At 45.8% G+C, this 14,299-nt stretch overlaps 3 protein-coding genes across 3 annotated transcripts; 1 reads left to right on the top strand and 2 right to left on the bottom strand.

Moving 5' to 3' along the window:
• Window positions 1-2,437: 2,437 nt before the first annotated feature.
• On the bottom strand, window positions 2,438-5,302 carry GL218_09048 (Cullin-3; the record flags this gene model as incomplete). The annotated part of the gene is made up of 3 exons (XM_033585872.1): window positions 2,438-2,615; window positions 2,684-4,965; window positions 5,243-5,302. 3 exons carry the CDS (start codon window positions 5,300-5,302, stop codon window positions 2,438-2,440), a joined length of 2,520 nt encoding a protein of 839 aa, XP_033440148.1.
• Window positions 5,303-6,069: 767 nt separating this feature from the next.
• GL218_09049 (uncharacterized protein) lies at window positions 6,070-6,783 on the top strand (the record flags this gene model as incomplete). Its single annotated transcript, XM_033585873.1, has 1 exon — window positions 6,070-6,783. The coding sequence occupies one exon, from the start codon at window positions 6,070-6,072 to the stop codon at window positions 6,781-6,783; it is 714 nt and encodes a 237-aa protein (XP_033440147.1).
• Window positions 6,784-7,796: 1,013 nt separating this feature from the next.
• On the bottom strand, window positions 7,797-13,547 carry GL218_09050 (U3 small nucleolar RNA-associated protein 20; the record flags this gene model as incomplete). Its single annotated transcript, XM_033585874.1, has 3 exons — window positions 7,797-8,578; window positions 8,883-12,182; window positions 12,233-13,547. The coding sequence occupies 3 exons, from the start codon at window positions 13,545-13,547 to the stop codon at window positions 7,797-7,799; spliced, it is 5,397 nt and encodes a 1,798-aa protein (XP_033440056.1).
• Between the last annotated feature and the right edge of the window lie 752 nt (window positions 13,548-14,299).

Below are 14,299 nucleotides of genomic sequence, written 5' to 3' on the forward strand. Positions count from 1 at the left end.
GACGCATAAATCATATAATCGCTCTCAACAGTATCTTCAATATTTCTATCCTCTGTATCTAACTCCTCTTCGCTCTTGGAGACTCCTAACATATTATTTATATGGTGCAATTCCATCGCAAACGGCACGGCCGTGTTCGGCGGCTCCCAAGGAATGGTGGGGGTAGTGGGAGTCGCGGGCGGTGATGGTGAGGCTGCGGGCGTTACCCTGGGGGCGGGCACATAATTAGTAGATTTCTTCACCACGCTATGCACTATGAAGCTCGATTCCGGCTCAACGCCCGCCCGTCGTAAGTTTAGGTGTAGGCCTTTACTAAATCGGTGAGACGCACGTTCTCTAAACGACGGCTGCTCCTGTTGCGGATGGTCTGATATCCAAGCCCCGCGCGAGGGGCTCGGCGGACGGGTAAGCCTTTTGGTAGATGTAGTAGAAGGGCAATAGGAGGAACATGTAGTAGACGTAGAAGACGAAGGCCTGGCGCGCGACATGCGTCGGCCTCGACTGACTGTTGAAGCTATAGACGGGGGACGACTAACAGATTCCGGAGCGTGCGTACTAGTTGAATTGATATAAGATCCTTGCACCGGTCCTGGGCTGGAATCATAGCGAGGATTCTGGTAGTACTGAACTAACTGTTCGGTGATGTGTAAAGGCTGAACACTACTTCGTATAGCTGAGTCTGTAGTTTGAGGGATGGGCGGGCATACGTTGCCACTGAATTCGCTACGGACATCATCGTTCTTAGCACTTTGCCTCGTGAAAGTCCCGTGGACTTCTTCTAATGACGGCTTTTTTTGGCTACTGCTCTGGTTGATAGGACCATACCTAGTTTGTGGCCTCTGCCTTTGCTTTGGTGGTGTTGAATGCGGTCGATACTCAGACCCAGGAAAACTTGTATTATTACTGATGTTTGTTTCCGACTTGCGTGAGGGCAGCATATAGGCTGGCTTCCGCGGCTGCCATATGATAGGGGGGCTCTCGCGTTTCTCTTTAGCTTCTACTCTATCTTGTCTACTCGCCTTATTCAAAGTAGAGGCGGGCGAGACTGAACGCGAGGTAGGAGGATAAGTCCGGGGTTGCCTAGGGCCATTCCTTTTCTTCTTCTGATACGAATCTGCCCTCTTGCGAGAGTTTCGCGTTAAAGCATCATAAGCAAGAGCTCGATGGTATGAGAGAGTTCGTAGCTCCTCATCCACCTCGTCATTCTCATGAGGTTTATGATCTACGCTCGTAGTAGCCATATTAGCTATATTGGCGGAAATGAGATGTTACTAATAATACCTATGCTTAGTGTCGCCAGGGCATAGGTCGCTAGTAGCGTCCTACTCGTTTACCCACAACGTAAAGGACACAGATACAAAGGAATTTAATATGATGAATAATATGCTATGGATCCAAGTTAGCCCGGGCGTAATATGATACTCATGAGAGGAGGTTGCTTTCACGAGCGGGCAAACATTGGAAAAGGGACTGGTTAAATGGAGTAGGTAGCGATGTTGCTATTCAGCAACTATAGGAACAACTACGGTTGTTAAATATAGTACATAGAAAAGTCAAGGATCAGCAATAGCTTATGGTTGGAAACAAAGATCAAATCCTTGACAATAGGGTTGTTTTCAGATCTTTGGAAGAGACATTGCTGTTGTTTGCTTTAGTTAGTAGGAATATCGGTGATCTCGCGCGAGCGGACAAAGGTAAATAATCGCAGACAAAAGGACTGTGTAACGTGAGTGACGAAGGTCCAGATGCTATCCGAGTTTTGCTAGACTAAGGAGGTCCTACGCTGAATGATTAGGTCCAGTAATAGATTGATTTGCGAGGGAGCTATTGGCCTAGTTATCACGGCCTCTGGTTTGATACGTCGAGAGATGCCCCAGTACCCTAAATAGGTACTAGATTCTATGCTTCAAATCAACACACCCGGATGTATGTATTGCAAGAACTTGATCGTTGAGCTTCTAATAGAGGAGAAGTGGGAATCTAGTCGAACTCCCATGTTCATTATGTACACGATCTCTACTATGGCGGTTATCGCCATCTTATGTACAGCATAATGTCATATTTATGAGCTAAATGCAGTCATTCTGTGTGTTTTGAATCGCCCCTATCGCCCCTATCGCAACTGCTATGCAATATAATGTGACATCTGGGGCTACGGCTTATTTTCCCAAGTAGAAAAGGGGCTTGCCGCTTACCCTGATCTAAATCCAGAGAACTATTCTCATATCCACAATATCCGTAACGCCGACGTCCTATCGAACTCCAAGCTGCGGAATAATTGTGGTCGAGGCGTGGTGCCCATTCGAGGAAACACGAATCTGCCAAACTCGTAAAGAGCATATACAACGTCACTGCGCGTATTTTCGCGAGTGTCTTCTGGCCAAGTACTTGACTAATCCTCTGGCGCTGATCCCTGGAGAATGAGATCTGTAAGTAGCTAGGCTACATATTGATAGGCCGGAGAGCCATCAGCTAACTCCGCTCGATCAAGGTATTCGCGGGTTATTAATGCTTCGATTCGACGCTTGATGAGTGGTATATCTGGCTTGAATCGACTCGCTAGGACCTGGATAACTTCTGTAATGAGCTGGGAATGGCCAAGCTCCTTACGTTGCCTTGGTCGGTAGGTTAGCTATGTTTCCGATTCTAGGTATTCACGTTGGACTTACTTCATTATACGGACGACGGCAGCATCAGTAACATACATTCTTGTCTCTTCGTTTTTTCTGATCTGTACTCCTTGCGTTCCTCGTCATTTTCTACCCTATTAGCAGCATTTATCGAAGGCACCTTAATCTTGATTGCCTTGCTAGTAAACTCGCGATTGAATGTAAATCTATCGCCAGGTTTAGCTGCTGCTTTTGTCTGTGACTCCTTTAGGAGAATGCGATATGCTTTAATCACCGAGAGTGATGTCAACACATTAATCAAATCAGACTGTGGGATGTTCGTTTCTTCTTGAATACGCTCGAATGGTAGCCATTCGTCTTCGGCGATGTCGTTAAAAAGCATGAGCACGATCATACCATATGTTGACACGTTGAGTTCGTAGCGACGCTCTTTGCTGAGGGGTCCAGAGGCCTTGCCAGGAATCTTCGGAAATACGCATTTAATATCCGCACTCCCTGCGCTTGCGACCCAAGTGAGAACGCGACCGTTACGGTTCAGGCTGTAGAACTTGAAGAAACTATCTTGAAGTCCCTGGATCTCACGTGGATATATGATCTTGCCTTTAGACCCATCTGCGAGGCCAGTGCGACCCATGATTTCCTTGGGCCAATTGTTGCCGGCAAGAACACTGATGTTAAAATCGATATGCTTCTCATCCGCATCGCCAAGGCCGCGGATATGATCGCGATAATTCTCTGTCTCCTCTTTAGAGGTACGCATATCTCTGAACATACCCTCAAATTTCTGCGTGAAATTATTACCTAGCTCTCGCTTCATGCGTGAAATCATCTCTTGCTCGACCTCTTGACTCTCGGATTTGGCATGTAATAATCGACGGGCTAGATGTTTTTGGTAATACTGCTCGAATTTATCTTTCTCGCCAAGATATCGAAGCAGAGTTATCGCCTTGTCGAGGACTATATCCACTTCAGCCTCAGTCTTGCCCTTAATACCTCGTTTGAGATTATCGTCAATAAAAAGCGAGACATATTCCGAACTTCTATTAAATGCGTTGATGAAGTCGGCAAAGCTCTTCGTTAATGCCGTCTGTAAGATGAGATCCTCTTCGAAACATGTTCTCCAGTATCCATCATACTTATCTTTGAGCACCAAGACATCATCAACCCATTTGATAGCGGCTGCTGTTTGCTGCGCTGCAGCATTCAAAGTCTTCGGTTTGGACTTTTCTGCACCATCTGCTGGTTCCTCCGCATCTGCTTGTTGCGCTATGCTGAAATCGGTATTCTTGAGTGTCTGCTCTATTTCGGTGCCCTGTTCAATAACCCGAACAGAAAGAGCCTTGCGTAAGACGGCCTTTTTTGGATCGACACGCGATATGAGCTGATATAGAATGCTGAGATCCTCGAGCCTATCGTTATCAAGCATTGCATTGATACCGCTCCCTTCAATACCAAGGAATTCGTCCATGTGTTTAACAATTAGTTCCTGTTCGACTACTTGCGTAATCTTCTGTAGAGATAACGGAGAAACCGTGGTCTGACATCGTTCGGCCTCTTCGGCAAGACGTCTTTGTGTATATCTAAGCCACGCGCTAGCATCGCCCTCACGAAGAAGCTTCTCGCACTCGGCTTGGTAGAAGGCTGTACTGCTGACGATGTATATGGGCTCGAAGGTAGTCACATAAAGCTGCTGGTTGTCATTTTCTTCGTCCGTTTCGAAGAGAGCCTCAAACATCGATATACAGCTGTGAAGCAACGCTTTATCAATAACATCGCCCTCCCTTTCCATATTGATCTGGTCAATGATAGTGGCATTAAGAATATTGAATATGGGATAGTCAACCCCGTCCTGTTTGAGGGCCGACTTGAGGATATGATCGCGGAACAGTCCGATGGTTGTAGTATAAATCGAGGGTCTGCTATGATCTTGGACATACCCTCGCTCAAGGTACATAAGGACGTCGGCAATCATGTTCATCGAGAAATTGTGGTTCTCCCATGAGGTACGGATCCCTTTTATGAACTTCTCACCCATAGCACGTCGTTCCACCACGCTTGTTCCGGTGACTTCTTCAAGCGTAACGCTAATTAGGTTGCTGGTAATGAGACTCCGGATAGGAGGTATCACCTCATCTGCAAACCATTGTTCTTCGAATTCCTTGACCCTATCATAAAGCTTATGACCTGCCTTTTTAAGGACAATCTTATACGAATATCGGTAGAGTTGTTCGAAGGAAAGCTTGCCGGCATTACGAAGGTGTATATCGCGCAAAGCTTGGCGGAGCTTCTCCCAGCACTGTTCGAATTCGTCGGTGTTACTAGACTGGTTCGTAGGCTATAACGGAATGATTAGCATATTACTATAGTATGACACAATGTAGAAGCGGCGGGTAGAGAGGAAGACTAGGGATATCAAGTATAGATAGGAAGATACACCAAGGAGGTTTTGCGCAATACTCAAGAGACAGCACGAACCGACGGAGTGGTTTCGTGGATCGTCAGGAACCACAGGAACTTGTCCAGAGGGCTAGAGACTTGAACGATACTCTCAGAATTGTATCGAGAAGAAGATTCAGGTTAAAGGGGATATGGGTTCGGAAGATACGACTTACCCTTCGAGGAGGCCGAATACGGCCACCTCGCATCATGGAACCTCCTCGGCCACTAATCATTTTTCATAATCTCGTCTTGTCTTGTCTCTATCAGGTTATAATTTGTTGTGTTCGTGTTGCGCATGTGAATTATGACAAGGCTATACGAAATAAGGCTGTATATGGATGCAGGTGTGAAGTATTAATGGAATGCAGTGAAATAGTGAACTAGTCATGCATCTCTGCTAAGGGAAACAACTTGAAAGAGTTCATGCTAAATTATAAAAGATGCCCAAGCGGCATTGAAAGTGGAAAATGGAAAATGGAAAATAGAAAAAAAGAAAGTAGAAAGTCTAAGAAGTCGCCACACGGTTACGGTTGTTAAGGTTGTGATTGCTACCGTGTATAACGGCAACTATAAAAGTTGTTTCACAGCTCTGCTTGCATTTCGAAGTTTGTATAGAAGCTGCTCCTTCTGGTTGCTACATATATGGAAGGAATTGGGTTAAATGTTCAGCACGACATGGTTTCGTGCTTTAATGCTTTAGTGCCTTCTACGCGCCACAAGACGGAGGATATCGCTTGGGTTGTAACTTTACCTAAACTCAGGTCTGGGCACTGCCCCTCGATTTCGGCCAGGAATATCTTAGCTACCGTCTAAGGCTGTAATCTTATCGATAGACTTATTGGCCCTTGCATATGCCTTAGTTATCTGATTATCTAACTAATACTAAAAACCTTGAAGCATTCATTACGTAGCCAGCCGAAACCTATACGTAATTGGTCCAGTCTAATACATCTGTTGACAAAGTTCATATTTAAAATTTTATATTTATTCCAACCACAATATGGCTTCTAGACTAACATCTCGCTTATTATTTAATTCAACTCTCCGCTCCCCAGGAACCCTATCCCCCTCCGTACTCAATCTCCGTCCTTATATATCACTGAATTCACCAACTGCCTACCGGTTTGCTCATACCATACCTAGGCCGCCTACCTCGAGACCTTCGACCTCGGCATCAACCTTAAGGAAACATTATCCGCCAAAGCGTATCGAGCCTCACTATGAACTAACATTTACTTGCGTACCTTGCGGCGAACGCTCCGCACATGAAATATCGAAACAGGGCTACCATCATGGATCGGTACTCATCACCTGCCCGTCTTGTCGCAATCGCCACGTCATCAGCGACCACTTGAATATCTTTGGCGATCGTAAGATTACCATCGAAGATCTTATGAAAGAGAAGGGACAACTAGTGAAGAGAGGCACTCTTGGCGAGACCGGCGATGTCGAATTCTGGGAAGATGGGACCGTAAGTAACCGACGGCGAAAGCGAAATATTGCCGCCGCTAGGGACAGTACCAGAGAGAATTCCGCGCAAAATAAGCAAGACGATTCAGACGAGGCTTCTCTCTCGCGACAGACGAGAGATCCCTCATCACAATCTACCGACCCGACACCTACAGCGTCGGCGTCGTTGGGGAACACAGACGCTCGCCCGTCAATAGACAGCACTCAACATACCGATCAAGTGCCATCGACACGACGCCAATAGCCGATAGCAGCGCAGCCAAATAGCTACAACTTTCAAACTAAGTCACGATCATATAGAAGGTCCTATAATATCGAGATATATAAGAATCACGAGACAAGTAGCGCCAATACTAGTTCGGGTGGAAATTAGCCAATAACCAAAGCGCGATATTCCCATTACTATCCCCATATAACTCGAGCGCAATCGGTTCAACAAGCGGAGCGCTGGCTATGATTAGTGATATGCTACCAAATTTGCGCAATAGTCTCCAAAGGCCTGCTTACTGCATGCGGTATTGTCGAGGCCAATTCAAGGCAGGAACTCATATTCCTAACTTATTGAAGTTTAAATTTAATGCGAATGAGTTGAAAATAACTTCTTACTCCGCGAACTTAGCCTATATATTGGGTCGCGAACATGTCATCTCATATTATATGTTGTTTCAGGCTGTAGGAGTAGGAGTAGCCACCCGAAGGTGAGAGGGGGCATCCACGAATCTTAAACACTATTACGACCGGAAGATAACACTTCAAAACGGCCAGCAAACCTGGAAGACCTAGTATTCGTCGCGCTATTGAGGAAGAGGATCGTCACCCGAGATATCCGAGGAACTGGTTAACAGTATGAAATGTCTAGCACATTCCCTTGGCCTTCTGCATACCTATACACTCTACTCATGTATTATACTGTATCCCCTCTGCTATACCCATTCTCAAGGATATTAATAATGGTACGCTACCTATTACCTTCTTTATATTGAAGACCTATAGAAGCCCAATGACGTCCATGACAAAACAATAGCTAGTATTGTACATGGCAGATATAAATATCTGTCCGACATATATAAAATGTAATAGAATAAAATTTATTACCAGATAACCTTTTAATGGTGTAGCGGTATGTTGACAGTACATTACTGTATATGCGAAATTAAATTAAATTATCCCATTTTCCTATTCTAATCATACCTTACAAACACCAGCCACGCTTTAAGCATAGCATAGCAAATAAACATCCACCACCCAACAGCTCCTCTAATATTCTCTTCGACGATTCCGATTCTCCAACCCTCTCTCCTTCTTGCGCTTGACTTTCTTGTCCAAACGGCCTTTCTTCCACTGACCGAAGCGCTCAGGCTGCGTCACGGCCTCGATCTTCCTCTTTTTCGACCTGCTCTCGCGACGGTTTCTAGCGCGGTCGCGCACGGCCAGAAGTTCCTTCGTGTATTCGGCAGTGCCGAACTTCTTCTGTAGAACCTCCATAGTTTCCTCTGCTTTCGTCTTTAACCCCTCATATCGCATCTTGAAGACCTCGTTAAGCGAGAAAGGTGTCGGGATCGAAGGATCGGTAAGATGATGTAGTGGCGTGAGTAGGATGTTGAGCGAGGGTCGCAAGGACGTTTCAGGCAGCGTCGAAGTCAAGATGGATATTATATCCAGTGCCGCGACTTTAGGGATAAGAGCATCAGCTTTAGGCGGCGTCTCTTCAACGAGAATTTCAGACAGCCAGACAAATAACGTATGGAGAGTGATGTTATAAGCCTTCTCCTTTTCGCCGTCATCAATACCACCCCACTCATCTTCGCTGTCTTCAGAGCTGTCTGGATCGTTGTCGGAAGATTCAGAATCTACCGAGCCAATATCTAAGAATTTGCTCAGCATCAGAACGACACGGCTAACTTCGGCAGCTAGAGCCTCGTCCAGTTCCACGGGGTTCTCAGTAAGACTTTTCCCGTCGTTATCACTAAAAGGTGTAGAACTGTTTTTCTTTTGCAGTCTCCTTTTCCATCTCTTTAGAGTTGCTGGGCTAAGGACGCCTACGGCATAGAGGGTCAGTTGTCCGACCATATGCGGTTGTAATCGAAGACCATAAGATCCAAGAGTAGCCTGGTTATTTACAGCGTTCTTATTATGTGTCGTAGAAATCAGTCAGGTATATTCGTAGTAACCGCACGCTTGAGACTTTAACAGTGGGATCCGGATGTGCGAGTGGATTTGAGATAGACTGCCACAGCCTCTCGTGTGCCAATGTTACTGCTGGGTGCTTCTCTATAAGGATTGGTATTGTCCGTAGAATTGTATTAATCAAATCGGAATCGTTGGCAAAAGTTGAATAGTCACCCAAAACATCAGCTGACGTCTCGAGCAGGAGATCTAAGTCTTTACGATCTCTAGACGCAGGTTCCCTGCCTTCGAAATATAGCGTAAACGCTTGGACCGCTAATTGTAAGACCGAAGAGTTGTCATCCTGCTCTATCCAAGCCCGCATGAGCGACAGAAATTTCGATGTTCGCTCTTTATCTGCTTTTCGAAAGACCTCTTTAAGCAATTCGCCGGCTGCCAGTTGACACTTTTCGCTGTCGTCGTTGACCAAGACGAAAACTAGAGGGATGAAACAGGTTGTCGCAATTTCCTGCACGAAGTCATCGGCAGATTTCATCAATAGAAGATGAACAATCTCCATGACGGAGAGACGACCACCTTCCCTCTCATATTTCAGATTTGCCACGATAAAGCTAAGCTGCTTAGCCCATCTGTTCTTCTTCTGGGGGTAGTCACGAAGGAACTGGAAGAATGCGCCCCGAGCTAGGTCTCGTGTGTCTTTGTCATCATTCGTGATCATGATACCTCCGACGTAGTCTAAGATATCATAAACAGTAGCAGTCTCAACTTTCCTATCAAGAACTGATCGCAGAAAATTGAACGTAACATGACGATATAGAGGTTCTGTTAGGTCGTCCTTGACTTTCCCGAGGAGCATATCAACGGCTGCGTCTTTGAGAGCAACATCACGGCGATCTCTGATGATGACCGACATAAGTTTAAGAGCGCTTTGCGCGAGATCTGTTGCAGTCGAAGTAGATGCCGAGATGCATTTCGAAGCCTCTTTCGAAGCTACTTTGTAGAGCTTTGTAGAATCGTCGGTCTTAAACGGAACTTTAACAAGAACGGTTAGGAGCTTGAAGGTCGCTATCTTAACTTCTTCTTCGCCTCCAACTAGAGCATCACCCAAGATTGGTATAAATCCCGTGATATTGGTCGCGTTACGAATATTATCGTACTTTTTTAGTACAGACCGCAGAACGTCAACGGCAAATCTAACCAATTTGTATGTATACTTGCTAGTAGTACTGCGATCACCACTTTTGTTGGCACCTTTCTGGATAAGATAACGCCTAAGTTTCGGGTCAAGTCTTGACTCTGAGCGCGGCTTGTGGCTTTCATACACCTGCTGAATGACCTCGTAACAGAACACCAAGGTGTCCCGGCTATCAGCGGCAGAATTGCTCAGCAAGCCAGAAGTTATCCTCGACAATAGGTCGTCAATTTTCCGTACCATGCGGAGGTTGAGTTTCTCAAGTAATAGAGACTGAAGAGGTCGAACAAGGTCGACTAGGTGGTTAATAGAAGCAGTTCGTGCAATAAGTTCCATCGAATCCTGGCTCTTGCTGCTCTTAATCTCTTTCATTTCACTAACATATTCTTCTGCATCTTTCTCCTGCCCTACGACGCCAAATATGTCGTCCATTATGACGCTAACAATCTTATCGAGGCAATAATCAAGATCCCCCGCTCGGAACTGGGGCGTGACATGAACCAGGATAGTATGCATTGTATACGACAGGACGTGTAGTTGATATCCCTTCGTGAGAGCACCTCTAAGCTCGTTGAGGACGAACCCAAAATAAGATGGCCCAAGAAGCGAGGTCATGGTCGCGAGTGTGCTCCGCGCCATCTCTCTTGAATCCCAAGCCTTGCTGCGTAGGATATGGCAAATATCCGTAAGGACTCCGGGCAGCTTTTGGTTAAGCGACTCGCTTGGTAACACCTTCAAGATCTTTACAATGATGATGCCGACAGGAACACGCGAACTAACCATAGTTTCATCTTTCTCATGAATATACTCCAAGAGAGGTGGGAGGATATTGGTCAAAATGTCTTCGTTCAACTTCTCGTGCGCCGGCATTGTAGTTGCCAATTTACATTTCCTCGGTATCTCTAAGGCAGCCATAGAATCAACTTCCATCGCATCTTGACTCCTTTCCGCCGCCACCATTGCAAGGGTGTCCACGAATTTACCGAGAAGTCTGATCAACTGTTTCTGGAGTTCCGGTTTCGACTCAATGTAGCTGATATATCTGCGGAGGACGGCACGATACTGTGGCCATTCTAGAGATGAGGCTATATCAGCAATTGTTGTTGCGGCCTGAGCTCCCACACCATGGTCGTCACTCCCCTCCTCTCGACCGAAGATAAAATGTTCGAGGAGAGGTATGAAGAAGTGGGTTAAGTGTTTGCTATTCAAAGACGTGTGCAGGCTAGCCTTAGTTAATAGCTGCAGTGCTCGCATCTGACGTGCTGCTGCGGGACTGAGGATATTGTTAAAGAAACTTGGGTCCGGGTCACCCTCGTCCGGCTCGGGGCTGATTGCCACAAGGTCAGCAATTGGAGGCCAAGAAGGTATTCGTGATACCAAAACTCCAAATACCTTCACAGTCTCTCGTCTCACAGTCTCTGATGATTCCCGCGCGTTGGAGTATAGAGATGGCATCAAGATATTTGACAGCATATCATAGAATTTATCCTGCTCTTCACCCTTCGAGCACGCAACGGTCTCTATAAATTTGCATAGGCCATCAGCAGAATTCGCAGATAGAATCCCATACTCCTCATCGTGCTTGATGTAAAAAGTCATGTTATGTATTAACGGCTCCCAGTCTCGCGGCGTGTAGGGTATATCTCTAGCACGCAAAATAGCATTAAAAGCTGACAGTCGTTTTTCATAATCTGGTTCATCCACGCGGCTGCTGTCGTAAGAATTCAGATCTGCACAAAGTGAAGATAATTCAAGACATAACGGGTCGTCTGGGTATAATACTGCCAACACATTTGACAACGCTTGTCGGTTGACACGGTCCTTGAAGAACCCAAAGAGAGATGCTATTGTCGAATAGATCTGGTCTTTCAACTCTGTGCGAAGATCCGCTCCTGCGAGCTTGATAAAATTTTCCAGCATTGCAAGGACCAGTCCCTTGGCTTTAGGATTAACACGTCGTGAGGGTTGATTGAGAAGAGAGACTGAAATGTCGATGAGATCTGTGACATGAGCCGACTTTTGAATAACTGGAGATAACTCTACCACACACTCAACACATGCCATGAGTAAATCCCGGCTCACTTCTCCTTTGGATGTCAGAGCCACACCGATACTTTCTAGTATGACGTTAACATTAGGGTCTAGGATTTCTTCTTGTATCAACTCATTGAATTCGGATTCTATAGCCGGTTGCTGAGAAATTCCGACTAGACTGCGTACAATACTCAGTGCAAAAATCTTGACTTCATCCTTGGTTTTCTCAAGTTTAAGACATTCCATTAACTTGCCAATGATGCGTTTGTCAATGAGAGAAATAAAGCCGTCTTCGGAAGTTGTGATAATGTCGCAAGGAATTGAAGGGTTCCGGATACACCTTGAGTTGTTTCCGTTGGAAGCTTCTCCAGACGCGGGCTTACAACCTCTTTAATAAGCAAATCTTTATAAGGTGTCCAGTCAAAACCAGGGGCATTCCGAATCAATGCAATCAGACACTTGAGGGATGTGCTCCTGACAACTCGAAGAAGAGAACTTTGTGCGGGTAGATCTTCTTCCGCGTCCTCATTGTTCTGGTTTAACTTTCGCGAGGAGAGTATGAGGCAATAGAGTACTGCATTGAGGATCTTATCGGCAAAGGAGACAACACCAGTGCCCATCTCGTTGATTATGGCCTCCATCATATTGAGAAATCCAACCTGCTTTCTCACAGTCAATACTTCGTCATCAAAAATGTTTTCGCGTAGCTGAGTATCCTCGAGAACCCTAATCCCACGAAGATTACCAAGGGCAATATCAAGGAATTCCCCCATGTCTTCAATACTTAGCTGTCTTAAAACAGCCAGTCTAGTAGCATGAAGACCGTGGCGTCCACTTGCAGTTCCCTTCTTTGAAATTGACCTTCCATAGAGAAGTCTGAGTAGTACAGGCATGAGCTCGGAGCGGTGTTCTAGTCGAATCTGCTGTTCGCCTTGAAACAACACAGTCAGCTCGTTTTTAAACCTGGCTTCGTCAAGAAGGTATTCTAGATTTTCTTGGTAAGGCTTAACTCCCTCTTGCTTCCAAGTCAAGATAGCTTTGAGAGAAGACTTCTGGACTTCTACGTCACCATTGGCAAGTAGACCGAGAAGCACGTCGTAAACCTGTTGGCTTTGGTACAACACCTTGGGGTTTGAAAATTGACCAAATACACCCAAAAGAGCTTTCTTGTCAAAGAGGGACCAGGATCCGCCAGAAAGCTGTTCAGACGATTCGATTTCGTTGTCATCTTGCTCCTCGATATCTCTTGTCCACGACAGTAAGTAAGGCACTAATTTTCGAGATCTTTTCTCTACTATACCAGGCGTAGCTGAGAAGACTTTGAGTGCTTGAGACCTTGCGTTAGCAGGCATGGCGGACACTAAACTCTGGCTAACTTCGAAATGTTCTGACATGATTTCGGAATAGCATCTCAATACACGTTCTGCCTCTTCGGCTTTTCTGTGCAAACTGGACAGGTTCCAGCACTCAAAATCTGTGAGGCCTGTATTTGGTGAAGCTATAGCTTCCTTCTGCGAACCTTCCCATCGCTTAGATGGAGATTCTATCCAGTCGAACGCAATATCGCATATGACTTCCTCGCCAGATTTCACTTCCCCAATCTGCTGCAATGCCTCCACCGCGGAATCCCAAATTGGAGTTAACCGCACTGTCATCTGTCCAAAGAGAAATTTTGGTATTGCCTGTCGGAGCCATGAGCCCTTACTGAGCTGGGGATAAGTTGCTGCCAGCTTCCGTATGTGAACAGAAATAAGACGAGTATTTTGAAATTCTAGGGGCGTTTGTTCTGTTTGGATCATGGTTGCCAAACAGTCCAACTCGTCTGAAGCCGTGTCGAGACGGCTAAGCAACTGTAAAGACGCTAACCGATGTTGATGCGATGGACTAGATAGGTTTTCAATGAGACTTTTCATGAAAGGGTCCTCATCACTTTCGCTATTGGAACTACTCTCACTTTGAGATTGGGGGCTCTCCTTATGATTAAGCTGGTCCTCGTAAGTAATCATTGCTTCCAGGAATCCAGTGAGTCGCCGGTACCGGGGAGTAGCTGCTTTGAGCAAGGGTTCGAGAGAACTATCAATCTGCCCGGTGGCTTTGCTCATTCGCAGATAGGCAGAAAATCCCTGACTAACGATAAAATGAGCTTCCTCACTCGCTAAAGACTGAGAGGGCTTTAACGCAAGCTTGAGTTTCCTTAACAACAATTCTGCGATGGGACCATTCGTAGAAGGCCGAACTGTAGTTGCCTCCAGGACATGAAGAAGACCCGAGTATTTAGGTAAGCACTTGTCCCGCCATGTTTTGGGTCTTTATCGTATCCACTCGAATTCCCTTGCTCGGGGAACGGGAAATCTCCAGGCGTTCAAACTTGGTAACAATCTGATCCTGCCAGGATTGTGGGAGAGGA

This window comes from Daldinia childiae, assembly GCF_008694065.1.
Source record: "Daldinia childiae strain JS-1345 chromosome Unknown Scaffold15, whole genome shotgun sequence".
In the NCBI taxonomy this organism is placed as follows: domain Eukaryota; kingdom Fungi; phylum Ascomycota; class Sordariomycetes; order Xylariales; family Hypoxylaceae; genus Daldinia; species Daldinia childiae.